Source organism: Sus scrofa, chromosome 1 (assembly GCF_054392235.1).
Source record: "Sus scrofa isolate SSC_HxYL_T2T_F1_AM1 chromosome 1, Sscrofa_HxYL_maternal_Yorkshire_Landrace_v2.0, whole genome shotgun sequence".
In the NCBI taxonomy this organism is placed as follows: Eukaryota; Metazoa; Chordata; class Mammalia; order Artiodactyla; family Suidae; genus Sus; species Sus scrofa.
In genome coordinates this window covers 229,311,155-229,331,058 of record NC_139383.1, presented here as the reverse complement: position 1 = coordinate 229,331,058, position 19,904 = coordinate 229,311,155, and the positions used below count along the sequence as shown (strand labels likewise).

Here is a 19,904-nt window from a genome sequence, read left to right as displayed (position 1 = left end):
AATAAAATACTGGACTTGTTCTTCAACTCTACTGAAAAAACATCTGGCATTTCTCTAATCACTATGGTGACTGTACTGGCTGACTGACCATCCAAGGTGAAAGACAGCAATCCTGCCCCTGCCTCAAACCAAACCGGTGTCCCCTCTGACCTAAAGCCTGAGTTTCAATAATTCACAATCTGAAGCAATACAAAGAAAGACCACAGGTTCTTGCTTATTAAAGAAAATGGAAACAACTGGTTTTAAGACTAAAACAGCTGCAGAGGGTAAGTTACTTGACAATGACAGCAAAGAGAGAGGGCCAAAGACCAATTCTTATAGATAAGAAGACCAACTCCCCACCAAATTTTCCATTAGAGAGTCAGATAATATTACCACTAACACTGATAATAATAAGATTAATTAAAATAATAATAGTAAAAATAATAAATTTACTAAAGGCTAATTTTATATTGGGTAATATTATAAATTATTTAATAAATACATCATTTAATATTTTTATCTAAGAATAAGCTAGACATTATTATCCTTATTTTATACATTAGGATACTGAATATCAGAAAGCTAATTATTTGTCCAAAGTCATACAGCTAGAAAGAGCTAGAACCAGGATTTGAACCCATCCCTTCTAACTATGAATCTCATTCTCTTAACCTCTACAAAATCGGATTTACCTGGTGAAATAGCCCTCAAAGAAATAAAAAGGGAAAACAAAAATCCATGCAAAAAAAGAAGCATGGCAATCAACAGTATCAAATGTCAAAGGAAAATCCAGAAAGGTCTTAGAGAAAAATAATGGATTTAGCTGTGTCCAGAGTACATAGTATCCATAGTTGTATGGGTAGCACCCAAATTTCACAGGATTAAGAAGTGGTTAGAGAAGAGGGAAATGTAGTAGACAAGTATAGATGTCTCTATCAAGAAAATTAGCAGTGAGAGAATACATAAAGAAATATGTCAACTGAAGAGGGAAAATACTAGGGAGGAGGCACTTGTAAAGACACCATAAATAGGTCATCAGGCTCAACCTCCCACAAGAAGTTCTTAGGCAACATTGTTCCACAGCTCTCCGTCCCAGCCTTCTCACCTCCTTGAGCAATTCCCTGATTTCACTTGAGCTCTTCCATGCTTCTCTCCACACAAAATTCCCTTTTCTAGTTTGTTTCTCTTGTGAACTCCAACATTGCCTTCAACACACAGCTCAAAGGTCTCATCCTTGGTGAAGACATCACTGACCTTCATTCCCAAGAATAATTTCCATCTTTACTCCTAAGGTACTTTAATTCTATAACAATTTTATCTTCCTCAAAAGTTGGTTTCCTACAATAAGGTATCAAATTGAATTACCTTTGAAACCTCAGCATTTAACAATGCCTAGCTTATTCCTCTTAAAATACAGTATCTAGAACTGATCATAATTGTCTAAATCTAGATGAGAAAATATTTTAAAAATGACTTAACATAGAATCAAAGAATATTACTACCAAACTATTTAAAAAGGAACTCTTATTTTTATAACTATTCAGTACAGATGGTCAACTAAAGAGACTTCATATTGGATTAGCACAGTACAATTTATTTCAATTGTAAATCAGCATGTTCCTTCAAAACACCTTACATTTTTACATTGGATACTAAAAATTAGCAGTTCTGGTTCTAAAAATAAGTATGTTCTTCAAGAGCTAAAATCACTGTCTTTTAAAAAAGTATTTTTACAAAAGACATGCAACTGGAACTCATTTAAAAATGTAACCCCATCTTTTAGGATGTCTGCCACAGTCTTAATTATGAAAACACTCTTCCCTTAGGGAACCAAGCCAATGAGAATCAAGCCTCAAATAAGAGCAAAGCAGAGAAAAATGTCTTTGTTTCTGCTGATTATATCAGATAATGGTCTGAAAGAAGAAGAATTCTATTCATGTCCATTGAAGCTAGAATGCACAAAAAGCAAATCTCTTGACCCTGAACAGAGGAAAGACAAAGCCAAGAACGACAGAGTTGACTACTCCAGGCTTAGGTCTCCAAGCTAGCAAAGCATCCCATTTAAAACACTATTGATCACATTTTGACCCAACAGAACATCCTGTTATGGATTTAACATTGTATAGGCAATCATTTTTCCCCCCTTAATCACAGTTGATTGCTTCCACCAAAAGAACTTTCTCATGGGTATACTACTAATTATCATGGCTTCCTTCTGCTTGTGATGATTTACTACACACAGGAATATGGCAAACAGAAGAGAGGACAGAAATAACCGACTATTGAAGCTGTGACCTAATGTGAGGAAGTCAGGAGCGTTCATATCTAACTTCAGTTCCTAAAATCCATCTCTTAAAGGTTGTGACATCATTTTAAAAATACCCATAATAAATAGATCTACTGGACAAGATTCATTTAAAACTTACCCTTCTTGAAGACTGGCCTTTGCCTAGAATCTAATTGGCAATTCCATTTGGATCTGCTTCACCCACAAAATATCATTTATCTTCTTGAGCACAGGGATAACATGCTCATTCTACACGATATACCATAACTTACACAGAAATGCTAAATATGTGATATATTGATAACTAGCCAAAGAGAAAGACTATGACTACATAGTTATTACATTCATTTTGATATCTCAAATAATGGACAGAGTCAGTGCCTAAATAGGTATTTTATTTATACATATATATTTTTAGATTTTTACTTATAAGAACATATATATTTGTATCTGAATATAATTTTGAAATGAGCATTCATCACATAAAAAGAGGTTTGAATGTCACTGTTACATACCAAAGATTCACAAGAAACACACAGTCCCTGGGCAGAAAGAGGTCAATATTCAGTCTCTGATTTTAAAATAATTTGAATAAAGCTGACAGCATCTTTGAAAAATATATTTCTTTGAGCTCAAAGAGAAGCCCCTCAAGCACAGGGCTCCACTGTACCTGGGGTGTTATGTTTAGAAGGAGCAGTATAGAGACAACACATGGGCACACTCTGAAAGAGAAGATGTGTCCTAGTTCAAGCAAATGTGAAAACAGACAGATTAGAGAGAGAAGAAGTATAGTTGGCAGGCCAATTAAAACTTGGGAAACGTGAATGGGAGAAAATCTTCTTGGGGTTCTGGTTCACAATGGTTTAGGAATTACCCTCAATGTCGGCAGCATCTGTGAAATATTTGGATTCCAATATTAAAACAGGAATAAATGTTCTGATTTGACTAGGTTCTAACCTTGAAAAGAACCTAAATGGTGGCCTATGGGAGAGAACAGAATGGTAGGAATATATTTTCCTTTTATCCCTATCCTGGACTCAGTTCTAGGGCAAGAAGGGTTAGAAGACCGCTTAGATTTAGGCATAAAATGACCAACTTGAAGAATTATCTACAAGAAACTCAATGAAGGGGGAGGAAGGTAGAACAGCACATTTCTAGTCATATTTGATAGAGACCTACTACTACAAAAAGCCTTTTATAAATATGACAGGATAAATAATATTAAAATTTTAGTTTCTAATCAAGATAGTGAACTTGAATATTTTTATAGATTTTATTGACTTGGGCAACAATGTCCTTATTGTAAGGTGAGACTTTATGGTTTATTGTAAAATAATGAAAAATTGCAAACATAGGACATTTGATAAAGAATTATATATTAAGACTTTGCAATCTTTGCTCAGAGTTCTCAATTCCTGAACCAGATTTTCCGAAGAAAGGTGACAAATTGATTCTTGAGCTCATACAGAATAAATGAAAAACCACAGCAATAATTCTATAATCAACATTTTATTTGGTACTTATTATAGAGTGAAAGTAGAACCTTTAGGGCTTTGGAGAAATAAACCTATAAATTAGGATCTCAAAATGTTCTGGTTTCTCAACATTTCCATAAGATTACATATCTCAACATTAAAAAAAAATAGCTATAAGCTTTCTCTTTACATCCAAATGCCAAATCAAGGACTAAATGAAAAGTTTAATCAAAAGAAATAACTATTTTTGACATCAATGTCATGATTTCAACATCCATCATGGGTCAGTGACAAGAGCTAGAAGCTTTTAAAGGCATCCTGACACAGTCTGAAAACTCAAAATGACATCACCATATTAACAGTATAAAAATTATAGGCATGTTAGAGCAGTAAGAATTTACCATAGCATCTATCTCATCTGTTACATCCCATAACCACAGGGATACTGTTACAATACACCAGGAAACTTCAAACATGTCACTATCCCAGAGGAAAGGAAATGAAGGGTAAGGAAAGAAAGAAAGAGAGAGAGAAAGACAGAAGTAGAGAAAGAGAGAAAAAGAAAAAGAAAGAGAAAGGGAAAGAAAGAAAGGAAAGGAAAGGAAGGGGGAAAATCCTTCCAAATAAGCCTGGAAGGACAACATAATAGGCATTTCCAGGCATATATCACAATAACCCATTATATGAAATAAAACACTCTGTTGACAAAACAAAAACAAAAGTTCTTAACATCTTTGCTTAGTGTAAGAGGACAAAGTTGTCAACTGCCTTGAGTGTCAGAGAGGAAAGAGCTAACTAAAGGAACTGAAAAACATGCCTGTTGGGAATGAGCCATATGGCATATCACAAAGTTTTCCAAAGTGTGTTCCATGTGTACATGAGATTATTTTTAATAAAGACACAAATAGACTATGTGTACATATGTATAATCTTCCATTTTTGGCTGGTGATATTGATTTTCCACTTCTGGTAGAAACTCAAAAAAAAAAAAAAAAAGAAAAGAAAAAGAAAAATGGTAGTTCCCGTCATGGTGCAGTGGAATCAAATCTGACTATGATCCATAGGGATGTAGATTTGGTCCCTGGCCTCACTCAGTGGGTTAAGGATCCAGTGTTGCTATGAGCTATGGTGTAGGTCTCAGACATGTTTGGATCTTGTGTTGCTGTGGCTGTGGTGTAGGCTAGCAACTACAGCTCCAATTTGACCCCTAGCTTGGGAACGTCCATATGCTATAGGAGTGGCCCTAAAAAGAAAAAAAGAAAAAAAGGAACTCAGTTATTTGGTTTTACATAAATATTTATGTGGAAAAAAGGTGATTCTAGTTAAGAGGCAATCAGTTCTCCTCCACCAGCTCTGTGCAATGAGGTGACTGGCCTTCCTTAACTGTGGTGAAAGTTTGGAGGATTTTTCTCTGGTGTGATCTCTGCACTGAGGAACACCAAGTCTGAGTGACACCATATTGAAAAGAAGAAGGAGTCAGTGAATTGGTGCAAGAAATACTTAACTCTCTTCACCCACTCAGTTCACTAGGCAGCTAATTAAGCATTCAGCCACCAGGCAGGAAGCTGGAGAAGTCATCCTTAAAAACATGACAAGTCCAAGAGGAAAGACAAGAGTACTAAATATCAGAAGGTCCCCAGTTAAAAAGCCCAGTCAGATGACTCTATATTGAAGTCAACAAAATCCACTTATGCATTCAAAGCAGCCTTTTATCTCCAAATTTTAAAATATGAATAAAGACCTAAATATTATCAGACACCTGAGAAAACCTTCTAATATGAAAGAAAGATTCACCCCAAAAAAGATAAAAACTGCTTGAAAGAAACAAATTACATATGGAGAAGAAAATTCCAACAACTTAAAAAATTAATATTTTCAGAGAGAGAAAAAATATATTCAGGAAATAAAACAATGTCATAAAAAAGAACACATACAGAATTTTTTTAAAAGCTCTTGAAAGTTAAAACTATGATGGTAGAAATGAAAAGTAATAGGTGGGCTGAAAGATGAAACAGAAACTGGAACCAAAAAGTCCAGAAAGTGAAAAAGGAGAAAAAAGAAGGGAGATAATCATAAATGAAAAAATTGAAGAAAATTTTTCAGAATTGGAAAGCATGAATGTCCAGACTGAAAAGGCCCATCAAGGTTCCAACATAATGTATGAAAGCAGGCTGGCACCAGAGCATATCAACATGAAGTTTCAAGAAACTGGGATTTAAAACATGAGAGAAAAAAAAATATCACATACAAAGGATCAGAAATCAAAACAGTTTTTGACTTTTCCATAGCAATCCTACAAACGAGAAGACAATGGAGGAATTCCTTCAAAAAAAAAATTCTTTTTTAAATGGGCACACCCAGGGCATATGTAAGTTCCCAGGCCAGGGAATAAATATGAGCCACAGCAACATTGGAGTCTTTAACCCACCACACCGGGCCAGGGATCAAACCTACACCTGCACAGCTACCCAAGACACTGCAGTCAGATTCTTAACCCACTGTACCACAGTAAGAACTCCTCCACCAAAATTCTGAAGAAAATGATATCCAGCCCAAAACTCTGTACCATCCAACTACCAAACAACTATGAAGGTAGAATAAATTCCCTCTTACACACAAGATCTCAAAAATCTACCATTTCTTAGGAAGTTACTATAATTTGTGCTTGAGCAAATCAAGAAAGAGTTTAAGACATTATAGTAGGAAACAGGAAAGACAATATAAGAGAGAAGAGGAAGCTACCATGATGTTGACAAAGGGAGTTCCCAGGAAGGGAACTAAGCAAAGTGCTTCCACTCTAGACTGGAACAGGTCAGAGTGTACCAAGAGACTTCTCTGAGAAGAGAGACTACTCTCACCACTTTTATGCAACATAGTTTTGAAAGTCCTAGCCCTGGCAATCAGAAAAGAAAAAGAAATAAAAGAAATCCAAATTGGAAAGGAAGAAATAAAATTCTCACTGTTTGTAGATGACATGCTACATCCCAGAGATCCCAGAGATGCTACCAGAAAACTATTAGCTCATCAATGAATTTACTAAGTTGCAGGTAATAAAATTAATACACAGAAATCTACTGCATTTTTAAACACTAACAATGAAAGATCAAAAAGAAATTAAGATAACAATCCCATTTACCATCACATCAAAAAGAATAAAATACCTAGGAATAAACCTACAGAAAAAGTCAAAAGACCTGTACTATGAAAACTAGAAGGCTGATGAAAGAGATCAAGATGGCATGAACAGATGGAAAGATAGATATACCATGCTCTTGGATTGGAAGAATAAATATTGTCAAAATGACCTATCCAAGGCTATCTACAGATTCAATGCAATCACTATCAAATTACCAACGACACTCTTCCCAGAACTAGAACAAAAAAATTTTTAATTTGTGTGGAAACACAAAAGACCCCATACAGCAAAAGCAATATTGAGTAAAGAAAAATCAGGCTCCCTGACTTCAGACTAAACTACAAAGCTACAGTCATCAAAACAGTATGGTACTGGCACAAAAACAAAAATAGAAATCAATGGAACAGAATAGAAATTCCAGAAATAAATGCACACGCCTATGGTCAACTAATCTCCAAAACAGGAGGTAAGAATATACAATGGAGAAAAGACAGTTTCTTCAATAAATGGTGCTGGGAAAACTGGACAGCTACGTGTAAAAGAATGAAATTGGAATGCACTCTAACACTATACACAAAAATAAACTCAAAATGGATTAAAGATCTAAATATAATACTATAAAACTCTTAGAGGAAAATATAAACAAAACCACTTTTTGACATAACTCATATCAATTTCTTCTCAGATCCACCTCCTAGCATAATGAAAATAAAAACAAAAATAAACAAATGGGACCTAATTAAATCTAAAAGTTTTTGCACAGCAAAGCAAACCATAAACAAAATGAAAAGACAATCCACTGAATGGGAGAAAATCTTTGCAAATGAAGCAACTGACAAGGGATTAATCTCCAAAAATATACAAACAACTCATACATATCAATATCAAAAAACGAACAAACTAGTTAGAAAATGGGCAAGATCTAAATAGACATTTCTTCAAAGCAGACATACAGATGGCCAAAAAACACATGAAAAGGTGCTCAACATTGCTAATTATTACAGAAATGCAAATCAAAAGTACAATGAGGTATCCCCTTAAACCAGCCAGAATGGCCATTATAAAAAACAAAACAAAACAACAATAAACCCTGGAGAAGGTGCAGAGAAAAGGAACTCTCTTACACTGTTGGTGGGAATGTAAATTTGTACACCCACTATGGAAAACAGTATGGAGGTTCCTCAAAAAACTAAAAAAGAGAACTACTGTATGATCCTTTACTCCTGGGCATCTATTGAGGAGAAAATCATAATTTGAAAAGGTACATGCACCCCAATGTTTGGCACTATTCACAACAGCCACGACATAGAAGCGACGTAAATGTCCATCAACAGAGGAATGGATAAAGATGTGGTGCATGTATACAAAGAAATATTACATAGCCATAAAAAGAAGGAAATAATGCCATTTGCAGCAACAGGGATGGACCTAGATATTATCATTCTAAGTGAAATGAGTCAGACAGAAAGACAAAAACATCATATAGGAGTTCCCATCATGGCTTAGCAGAAACAAATCCGACTAGGAACCATGAGGTTGCTGGTTCGATCCCTGGCCTTGCTCAGTGGGTTAAGGATCCGGCATTGCCATGAGCTGTGGTAGAGGTCACAGACGTGGCTCAGATCCTGCATTGCTGTGGCTGTGGTGTAGGCTAGCAGCTACAGCTCCGATTAGACCCCTAGGCTGGGAATCTCTGTATGCCGAGGGTGCAGCCCTAAAAACACAAAAGACGAAAAAAAGACCAAAAAAAATCATATATTGCTTACATGTGGAATCTAACAAAAGGATACAAATTAAGTTATCTCCAGAAAAGAAACAGACTAACCGACTTTGAAAACAAACTTAAATTACCCAAGAGGAAAGGGGGAAGAGTAAGGAGGGATGGACTGGGAGTTTGGGATTGGCATATGCACACTGGTATGTAGAAAGACTAGCCAACAAGGACCTACTACGTACCACAGAGAACTCTACCCAATATTCTGTGATACTCTATATGGGAAAAGCATCTGAAAATGAATGGATATGTGTACTTGTATAAGTGAATCACTTTGTGGTACAGCAGAAATTATCACGACATTGTAAATCACATATACTTCAATAAAAATTTTAAAAATGAAGAAAAAATTAGGTGGACAATCATTAATTCCTGTGAAAATAATGAGTTTTACAAACAAGAAAGGTAGTCACAGTTCACTATCTACAAAGACTTGAACAGTATCTATACATCCTGGGAATGTAAGTATTCGATAATGATCTACCAAAATTAAAACATAATGATTAGATTGAAACGTGAAATTTTTGTAGGTCTCAAATTGCATATAGTACAACTTAGCATCTCAGAAGCACAGAAGATGGGATAAAGGGTGTTGATGGGGGGTGTTAAGTACTACAGAAAAAGTGTGTGATAAGAAAATATTTAAAACTAAAAAAAAATCAAGAAACAGTAAAATAAATACTCTTTTTGAAGACAGAGTAAATATCAAAATAATAGGTAAGTAGATGCAAAAGGAGTTGCCTCTGATGAGGAGCAGAGGGAGGACGACTGCTTTTTTAATTTTTTTAAATTAATTAACATATTTTGTCTTTTTGCCTTTTCTAGGGCTGCTCCCGCAGCATATGCAGGTTCCCAGGCTAGGGATCTAATCAGAGCTGTAGCCACCAGCCTACACCAGAGCCACAGCAATGCAGGGTCCGAGCCGCGTCTGCAACGTGGGATCCGAGCTGCATCTGCAACCTACACCACAGATCACGGCAACGCCAGATCCTTAACCCACTGAGCACGGCCAGGGATCAAACACGCAACCTCATGGTTCCTAATCGGATTCATTAACCACTGAGCCATGACGGGAGCTCCAGGACTGCTTTTTTAAAATAATAAACTCTTTCACTCTTTATATTATTTTATATACTTTATCAGACCTGTAGTAAATATCTGATGACATGTAAGTTCAATAAAAAGAAACTGTTTTCTAAAAAGAAAAGAAGGCCAGAAAGAAAAAAGGAAAGGGGGGAAATGAAAAGAGGGAGGGATTAAGAAAACACAGAGAGTCCAGAAGAGAGGGCCAGATAAACACATCATGGACATTTTAAGATCTCAAGGGGCCACTTTCTGGAGATGGAAACATGACCTCCACACACTGCTGTAGAGATAGGCCCTCACAAGCCCATTCTGCTTCCACAAATGACACAAAAACTAAAGCAGAATGAGTATAATGTTCAACATTTGCTTAATATTGGTGGATTTTTATCTTTTTAAAATTATATAACATTGTCTCAATTGTTCTCTACTTGCTCTTTGGATGATATGTCATAAACTACCCTTTTCTGAATAATGTTCAGAGACATGAAATAGGTGATGACATCAATAATATCAGAGTGTTGTAGAGAACAGAAAGAAGAATGTGCTAAAATATTTTTTAATAAAATTTTTAAAAAACCATTGCTTCAGATATCTTTAATTACACTGAGAGTCAAAGACCCTTCTCTGTGATTCTAGCACTCTCTCTGCCCACTCCACTTTCATCTCCTGAAATAAAATCTTGATTCCTTCTATGATTTAGGAAAAGTTATTCCTCTCCCTAATGACTGACTTACAATCGCGAAAGCAGTATATGCTAAAGAATTTCTTCGATACTGAGAAATTACAGGCAAAGCTCATGATAATGCTTTATGACATGATCTTTCTCATTTATTTCTTCACCACTGTTTAGAAGAAATGACAGGCCAATGTGTTTAGAATCCAAAGGGAGAACTATTAACTGGCACGAATAGCACTATTTTGTCAGTATCCTTCCAAAACAAACCAAGTGTCTCAAGTATGAATAAGCCCTATAGTAAACATATGATGATGAACTCATTCTCAATTTTTTAAATGGATGAGTCAGATCTCCAGATCTTTAAGACAGTTTAGTTTTAATTAAACAGTATTTATCCGTCACCATAATGGCCCAGCACTTTCCAAAGTATCACAAAAGCAAAATCCCTGCCCATAAAGTACATGCATTCTCTCCTTTATTAAGTACTAGGTAGCAGTACTTAATAAAGCCGATTATTTAAAAATATGATAGCTGATTTTTCAATATGAAATAAATAAGATGTGATAAAGAACAACAAGGAGTTCCCATTGTTGCTCAGCAGGTTAAAAACCCAACTAGTATCCATGAGGATGCAGGTTTGATCCCTGGCCTCGCTCAGTGGGTTAAGGATCCGGGGTTGCTGCAAGCTTTGACGTAGGTTGCAGAAGTGGCTCATATCTGGCTTTGCTGCAGCTGTGGTGTAGGCAGCTCGCAGCCAGGCAGCTATGGCTCCAAATGGACCACTAGCTTAGGACCTTCCTTATGCCTTGGGAGGGTGTGGCCCTAAAAAGACAAAGAAAAAGAAAAAAGAACAATAATGGGGGAAAAGGAGGAGAAAACCCAGTTAGGGTGGTCCAGTCAGAAACAAATGCTCTCTTTAGGACCTCAGAGGCTCTTTCAGATAAAGATTAGAGTTTGAGTATTTATCTTTGTATCCCTAAAGCCTAGCAGAGAAAGCACCTGGCTCATCCAGGAAATACTCAAGAAATATTTGCTGACTTAACCTAAGAACTGAACAAGGCTTATTTTAGCACCCATTTTTCCAGAAATGATTATCTGAGTCATTTTGGGGCACAGCTACATTGAAGAGGCAGCACAATGGAAGGCACAGCCACAGCATCTTCTCTGAGAACAGCAGCTCCTTACCTGTTGTTGTACTGGTACTTGCTGTACCACCTGCGTAGGCACTGCTGCTTGACTAGCCACAGATGTCTGTAAAGTCACTGTCGAACCTGTGTCTGAACCGGTCTCTGATGTCTGCATGATGGTCTCTGAAATTTATTCAAATAAAAAAGAAAGTTTAAAATGTTCTCCTTATATGACTAGCTGTATTATATTTGTTCCTAATATCCTATACTGAGACTAATCTTCAACTCCCAGAATACCTTTTATTCCACACAACATACTCTTATGATATTCCATGCATGTTTATAGTCACTTTCAAAGTAAATACGGAAAATTACTGATCTACACTTTAAAAAAAACAAAACATTAGTATCCCTTATCTTAATACTATACAGGTTGAACTCCATCAAAATCTACCTTCCTTAACTCTTTTCTGTTATGAAATGTTTCAATCACATTATAAACTATAGTCATATTATAAATTAGGTCAAGATACTCAATTCCTAAGTCCTAAATGGATGCAAATACGTCATAAACTGTACTTTCTAGACACTTATAAATTATAGGATGTCATTGGAGGTGTACAATTTAGAATAAATTGTTTCTGAGGTCCCTTCCAACTTTCAGACTTATTATTCACTTATTTTTTAAAAATTAGGAGTTCCCATCATGGTGCAGTGGAAACAAATCTGACTAGGAACCACGAGGTTGCAGGTTTGACCCCTAACCTCGCTCAATGGGTAAAGGATCTGGCATTGCCATGAGCTGTGGTATAAGTTGCAGACATGGTTTGGATCCTGCATTGCTATGGCTGTGGCATAGGCCAGCAGCTGTAGCTCTGATTCGACCCCTAGCCTGGGAACCTCCATATGCAGCGAGTGCAGCCTTAAGAAGCAAAAAAAAAAAAAAATAATAATTAATGTGCATCCAAAGACCAACTGATACACCCTAAACTTAGCCAAATGATCAAGTTCATCAGTTTTCTTCTCTGTGGTATGGTATGGTACTAAAACTGAAGTTCAATTACATTCTTACACAAAGACAGCCAAACATCAATAACATTTAATATTTTGAAAAATGAGGACCATTATTATATAAATGAGATTTTTAAACAAAGACATGAAATTTTACCTTCCCTCACAATTCAACATGGCACATTTTTCAGTCCCCTTGTACCTGACGTACTAACACAGGATTAAATTTTATAGCATGAAATTTAACAAGTATGATTTCTTAGAGCTCCTGGCCCTAATATTCCCTTTTGTTACCTATACAATCAATAGAATAAATATTAATTTCTTTGCTACTGAGCAGGGATGAGAATTCTAATTTTCTTTCCTGGGGGGAGAAACAATATTTAATTGGCAGCCTAAGAAAAATACTGCATTATGGTTTAAATCTGTCAATAGTACAGTGAATTTTAATTTTCCCTAAGAAAATTCTGCAAGATTATTCAGTTATTTCAAGTAGAAAATTAACCCCCTCAGCATCTTTTTTTACAACATGACCCCTTCCAATTTTTTTCCCAAACCTTTTCTACTATCTCACGTAGTTTTAGAAAAGGACCTCTGAAGATATGTTATATACACTTATTTCATAAATGAGAAAACTAAAGCCCAGAGAGGTTAAAAGATTCACTCAAGGTGACAGGAGTTGAGATGTGACTAGGCCTTTTCACTTTGAACCTTTGCTTACTTTTCTCTCTAGACCTTGACATTGGCATCCATCACTTTGGGTGATTGACTATTCTTATTCTATCATTTGTCAAAACCCTAGAGCAGCACAAAAAAACCTTAGCACATACAAAAAATATAGCAGTAAATCTAACATCGATAGAGTATCCAACATATGCTAAGTCCTCTTCTAAATGCTTTACCTGTGAATTCATAAATAATTTACTCAATGTAACAATTCAGTGTGGTTGGTATGATTGTAATCTCCAGGTACAGATGAGTAACTTCAGACACACAGAGTGAAGGTAGTTAGAGTCTTAAAAAATAGAAGGAAAGTGATGGAAACTGTGGCCACAACACCATTTACTTGGGTCAGCCAGCGTTCCGCTCAAGGAAATTGTTAATTTGTGGGAAGGCTAAACTGTAGCTGCCAGTTTTTCCAATTTTCCAAAAGAATATTTTTATGTGAAGTCTCCCAAGATGGTGATTCATTCAAAAAAAATTGTAGAACTAATCTCCAAAGTCAGGCAGACAGACTGAAAGACATACACACACACACACACACACACACACACACACACACACACACACACACACACACTCACCTTTGTACTAATATTAAGACCACAGATATGGCTGAAAAAGTTTGAGAATGACAGTATTCACTACATAAAATGCTTAATTAATATTACTGAAGGACTAATGGTTCTCAAAATTGCGAGAGAGGATACAAACACTAGGAATCCTATCTGTGTTTCTTCTTTTTTATTCCATTGTAGAGGGAAAACAACATACTCTCCCAAAAGATAGCAAATGCCAGTGTCTTTTGATTGATTACATGCTTATAGACAATTGAGGCCATTTGCACTACAGGAGGGTTATTAGTAACAGTGAGGTGATGCCTTTTTGCAGGGAATGAGGAATGAACCAGACATTAGATATCATTTTCAGTGAGTTTTTCTTAGCTTCTCTCCCAACTCCAAGATAGATCATGGCCTTTGTCAGTTTAGCATACAAATAAAGAATACAGAGTTGTCAATTATGGGGCTTCTTGTCTAAGCTTTTCAATCAGTAAGTTTCTTACAGTGAAGAAACTCAAACCAAAACTCCCTCTATTTATCCCAGTGCTGGCTAGGAACTTTACCGAGGCTCTTTCGTGTGCCCAGGGGTCTATACTACAGGCCAGTCTACACACCCCCTTTTGGCTAATGACCCATAATTTGACATCCACCATTTTAGACCAAACATATGCAAGATTATAAAGAATGAAGGTCTTTTTAAAAAATTAAGTGTACTTTTAAAGCAATTCCTAGTAATTCTCAGTAAATCACCTGAGGGAGCTTGGCAGAAGATAAAAGACATAGCTTCCTATGAACTATATTAGACTCCGGAGATAAGCTTTGGCACACAGTAATTACAAACTAAAATTCTTAACTGTCAACATTTAAAAATTGAGAAAATTTTGTGTTAAAAACCAGATTTCCAGATTACCTTGAAAAAAAATCTGAAAATTTAGAAAAGATGAGCCCATACTATGTGTTTTATATGCAAATTATTTAAATGGTGATACTCATTCATTTGCTTGGCCTTTACAGGCATTTGAGGCACAAGAGAAATACCCAAGCTTTGACTACTCTAATAATAGAAATGTGCAACTAGATGATTGGAACTAAGATTTTCCTCATTTTACACATGAGTCAACTGAGGCCCAGAGATAATAAGTCACTTATCCAAGGTCAAACAGATGGAAGAGGGAAAAGAGAGTTTGGACATAACACTAAAGCTCACACACTAAACTACTAGACTACGTTGGAAGTCTGAGTTTCATAATAGACACTGCATAGATAGAAACGAAGGGAGCAAAGAAAAGAATGAGAAAAAAGGAAAAAGATCTCAAATATTTAATAGCATCAACCTTTATAGAATGGAGTAGGGAAAATAAGACAGAAAATGATGGCCTATATAACTTAAAGTTACAGAGTCAGAGAGAACTTTCTACCCAGCCTCTGGCTCTATGTACACACCATATCAAAACCAGCACATAAAGCCCAATCCAGGACAACTAATAATCATCCCATAGTATCTTCTGTTTACTTCCAAGTTACTGTTTATCATCCAGTCTCCTTGGCTCCTGGTTTACAGGGTCATGCCAATTGATAAGAACTTAGCTTCTCAGTTTGTCACTATTTTAACCTTAATATAGCATTCTCCTCTGATTTCATTGTTTCCCTCACCTTTGAAGAAGAAGCTCTCTTTGACAAGGCCTCATGCCTTAAGAGGATCCCAATCACATGCCTTCAAAAGAGACTGGCTCAAAAAGTCATAACAGAACAAGTTAGAGTCACAATTTGTTCTCTAAATTAACAGGTCATTTCCAGGTGCCACACAATATGCTAGGTACTTGAAATCTTCTCATTTAATCCTAAAATGACCCTAATTAGGTAAATGGTATTATTTCCAAATAATAACAAATTCCTTGATAAATGAGGAAACTGAGGCACAAATGGATTAAATAACTTGTTAAAAGCCACAGAGCTGGTAAGGGCCTAAATTCAAATCTAGTTTGCCTGATTCTAAAGCCCATGATGTCACTACTATGTATGTTACTTTGAAATATCATGATGAAAGGCTTCCAAATGTCAGAAAGAGAAAGACAAATACCATATGGTATCACTTACATCTGGAATCTAATTAATGGCACAAATGAACCTATCTACAGAAAAGAAACAAACTCATGGATGAGGAGAACAGACTCATGGTTGCCAAGGTGGAGAGGAAGGGAGTGGGATGGACTGGGAGTCTGGGGTTGGTAGATGCAAACTATTCCATTTGGAGTGGATAAGCAATGAGATTCTGCTGTATGGCACAGGGAACTATATCTAGTCACTTACAATGGAACATGATGGAGGATAATGTGAGAAAAAGAATACATATATTCATATATGTATGTATATATATATATATATATATATATATATATAAATGACTGAGTCACTTGCCTGTACAGCAGAAATTGACAGAATACTATAAATCAACTGTAATTAAAACAATAAAAATCTTAAAAAAAAAAAAAGGAAAGGCTTCCAAATGAAAAGCTAGGGACTGTTGGTCTGAACAGTAAAGTCTTCAGGATTCTCAGTTTACCCTATTTGATACACATTTCCAATAACAACAGTGAGACATTTCTTCTCTGACACTGAAATTGGGAAGTACTGTCTCTCTACTCAGGCCATAATAAAACCCAACTAGTCAGTATTTTTCCAGAGGCATTTTAACTGATTAATTCTGAAGATCTGATTTATCAATTTGAAAGTTGTAACCTTCCTGGAGTTTCCATCGAGGCTCAGTGGTTAACAAACCTATTACCGATGAGGACGTGGGTTCAATCCCTAGCCTCACTCAGTGGCTTAAGGATCCAGCGTTGCCATGGATGTGGTTTAGGCCAGCAGCTACAGCTCCAATTAAACCCCTAGCCTGGGAACCTTCATTTACCACAGGTGCATTCCTAAAAAGACAAAAAAAAAAAAAAAAAAATTGAAAGGAAAGAAAAAAAATAAAGTTGTAACCTTTCTGCCAAATTTTCCCAAACAGATCATTTAAACCCACTGACATATTTCGAGTACTCTGGTAGCTTTCCAATATTTCTTCAAAGCAAGGATCATCACATGAGAATAGTGTCTTAGCATGCTCTGTTTGTAGGTTTTGTTTTAGATCCAGCATAAGGGTTTGTATGTACGTTTGAGGTGTTCCCATTCATCTAGTAGCGGTTTCTACTGCTTTGTTTATGTTTGGGAGTAATTTGGTTAGTTTAGTTCCTTCACAGCCTCCTTTCAAGTGATATTTGTTTATCAGCCACAAATGCAGTCACATTAATCCATTTTGATAAGCTAAATAAACCCCTGCAGTTTGTCCATGATGCAGCCCATATGTAAATGAGTTGTATATTCTTGCAGGAGAGACACGCACAATTTCAGTCTAGTCATCCTTGCCTAATGTGGCTGTCAGGTGTGTCAAGAGCAACAGATGCTTGTTTGACAAAGGACCTTTTTATTCTGGCTAATTAAGCAGTTGGACACACCCGCCTGTTAACGGTTCTGCTTTGTATAGCCAGCTCTGGCTGAATCATGCGAATCTACAGCTAAATAGGCCACATTTTGAAAGAAGGCTAATTAACCCCTAGAAGAAGGAAAAGAATATTGCAAAACCCAGCTGCTGAATGCGACGAGATTAGCATTTCTTCAACCTGATGGACAAAACCTAAGCAAAGCAAATGTGTTTGGAACAAACATGCATTATTGCAAGTTTCAAGGTATTCAAATGTTCTTTGAGAAACTTCCTGAAGATTATTTAATACACTCAAATTCACAGCTGGATTCCTTTCATCACACACAATGTACATGCCAGATTAAATAGTTTAATAGTCTGACCTAATCAATTACTAATCAAACAGAACTCTATAACTGGGCTAGCTTAAAAATAGGTAGTATCATCTAATTTTTATTGGGGTTTTTCATCCTGAAATAATTTGCTCTCCAAAAAAAGCCAAGTCTGCAAAGTTTGGTTCCACTACACTGACTGTATTGTTTTTATACTGAGGAATGTAACAGGTTTTAATTCACTAAAGAAAATAAAAACCTGTAATTTTCAAGTGCAACAGAGAATTCCCTTCCTTTTTCCTTGTATAGAAAAACAAAAGATGGTAATTCCAATTCCTACTTAAACCAAATTAGCAAATATTATGATGATAGTCACTTAATAAGTGTAGTAAAAATAAATGACACCTAAAATGTGACATTGAAGAATATATTCTTTACTTAGAAACCAGGTTCAACACAAGAGCATAGGAATGCTATTTACAGAAAAAACTGTCCTAATTTAATTTCCCTTAAAATATATAGATAAGGACTTTAACATCAGTGTGCTTTCACAGAGAAAGATCCCAAATCATAATTAAAGTTTTGCAGCATAAAGCCTTTATTAATAATACTATAAGCATCAACATTCTTGAATAAATGTTAGAAAATAAATATTAGTATACATAATGCCCATAGCAATTAAAATCTCTTATTAAAATTAGACAACTAAAATAAATCATACTTTTTGGAAAAAAATAGCTGATATATACATTCTTGAGCATAAAATTACTGTGACATGTATACATTTCTGACTATCCTGAGTAGATAATGAAAATTGGAATTTTAATTGGAATTAAGATTATTCCAATTCTTTAGAAGAAAATGAGAATATTAACTTTCAAAGTCAACAATGTAATATACAATAATGAGACATATTAGCAATTATACATATATATGGTTAAAAATCATGAGATAATCTCTGAAACTGACAAAAATATATTGAGCTGATTAATTTACCTACAAATGTGAAACACTATGACTTCCTTTTTTTCCCACTTCACCTAGTACAAATGAAAGGAACTAGTTAAGCTGTAAACTATAGTCAGCCTTTTTTAACTTAAAATACACCTACATAAAAAGTTTATTCATTATAAAACACAGGGCTTTGTCAAAATCAATAAATCAAGTAACTGAAGAGATGTAAAAAGAAAATTCATGATTTTCTATATTGCAAAAGCTCTGCTTCTTTATTTAAGGTTGATGTTGTAATCCTCCTGACTGTGTACAATTAATCTTTTGTACTAAATTGATGTGTAGAAAAATGATGGAATGATAATAACGTAGACTGTTCAGCAGTCATCTTCCTGTGATAACTGACGACAGAGATTAATGTTGGTGATGATTAATCAGCACTCTGGTAACATATACAGGTTGTCTGGGTAACTTTTTTCAATTTTCCAACAAAGGTTTTCTCTTAACTAATTCTCTTGACTCAGAAAGGAAGATTATGAAAAACTGTTTCTTTGGGGAAGAAAAATTAAATTACTTTAACAGTTTTTATCTTAATGGTGTAATTACTTTAAAAATAAAACACTCTATTAACATAGTGCTCAAGCCAAAATACCGAAATGACGTAAGAATTTTGTTATTTGTTATTTGTTATTTGTGTATAGTTAGCAAGAAGAGCTGTTATCAGGCATGGCAAAGAGGTAATTCTGGGAAAAAGAGAACCAGGTCCTTGTCCAGCCTACTGCTGATTCCATCCTGGTGTTTTTCCTCAGTCATGTTCACAAATTAATAGGCAAATTAGTTTCACCTAGATTACACACGCTAAAAATGGGAAGTGCTTTGATAAGGGTTGAAAGAAAAGAAAAAAAGAAGAAAAAAGATGTCTAAGTATTCTACACTTTTTCTGACTGGAAGATGGGTCTGAGAAAAAAGTGATGTTAACATACAGAAAGTTTCTTCCCAAAATCTATGAGACAGTAGATTATGAATATATCTTACCATTAGTCAAACCACTCCTGAGATGTACCAGAACCTACTGGATGGAGTATTTAATGATAGTAACAATGAACAATGAATATTTTCTCATAATTCACTCATCTTCATTATTAGAAATATTAATAATAGCTACCTTATAGCAAGCATTCACCATGCATCTTCTCATACATTTAACCCTAATTTCAAACATGAAACAGGCATTCCCATTTTACAAAAGAGGAAAGTAAGGTTTAGAAATTAAGTAACTTGCCCCAGGTAAGAGAACTATTAAGAGATAAAGCCAGAATTCAAG

General features: G+C 35.5%; 1 protein-coding gene across 23 annotated transcripts in view; it reads right to left on the bottom strand.

Moving 5' to 3' along the window:
- The window catches only part of RFX3 (regulatory factor X3), a 306,998-nt gene that overhangs the window by 155,669 nt on the left and 131,425 nt on the right, over nt 1-19,904 (bottom strand). For 20 of the 23 annotated variants that reach the window (XM_084986795.1, XM_021064169.2, XM_021064230.2 and 17 more), the window contains one exon: nt 11,602-11,726. In XM_084986795.1, the coding sequence (XP_084842921.1) occupies nt 11,602-11,718 (117 nt within the window). In that variant the 5' untranslated portion in view covers nt 11,719-11,726. Of the gene's footprint in view, nt 1-11,601; nt 11,727-13,456; nt 13,538-15,487; nt 15,561-19,904 lie in introns of those variants that run through there. The other 3 variants (XM_084986772.1, XM_084986812.1, XM_084986777.1) reach the window with 2 other exon arrangements.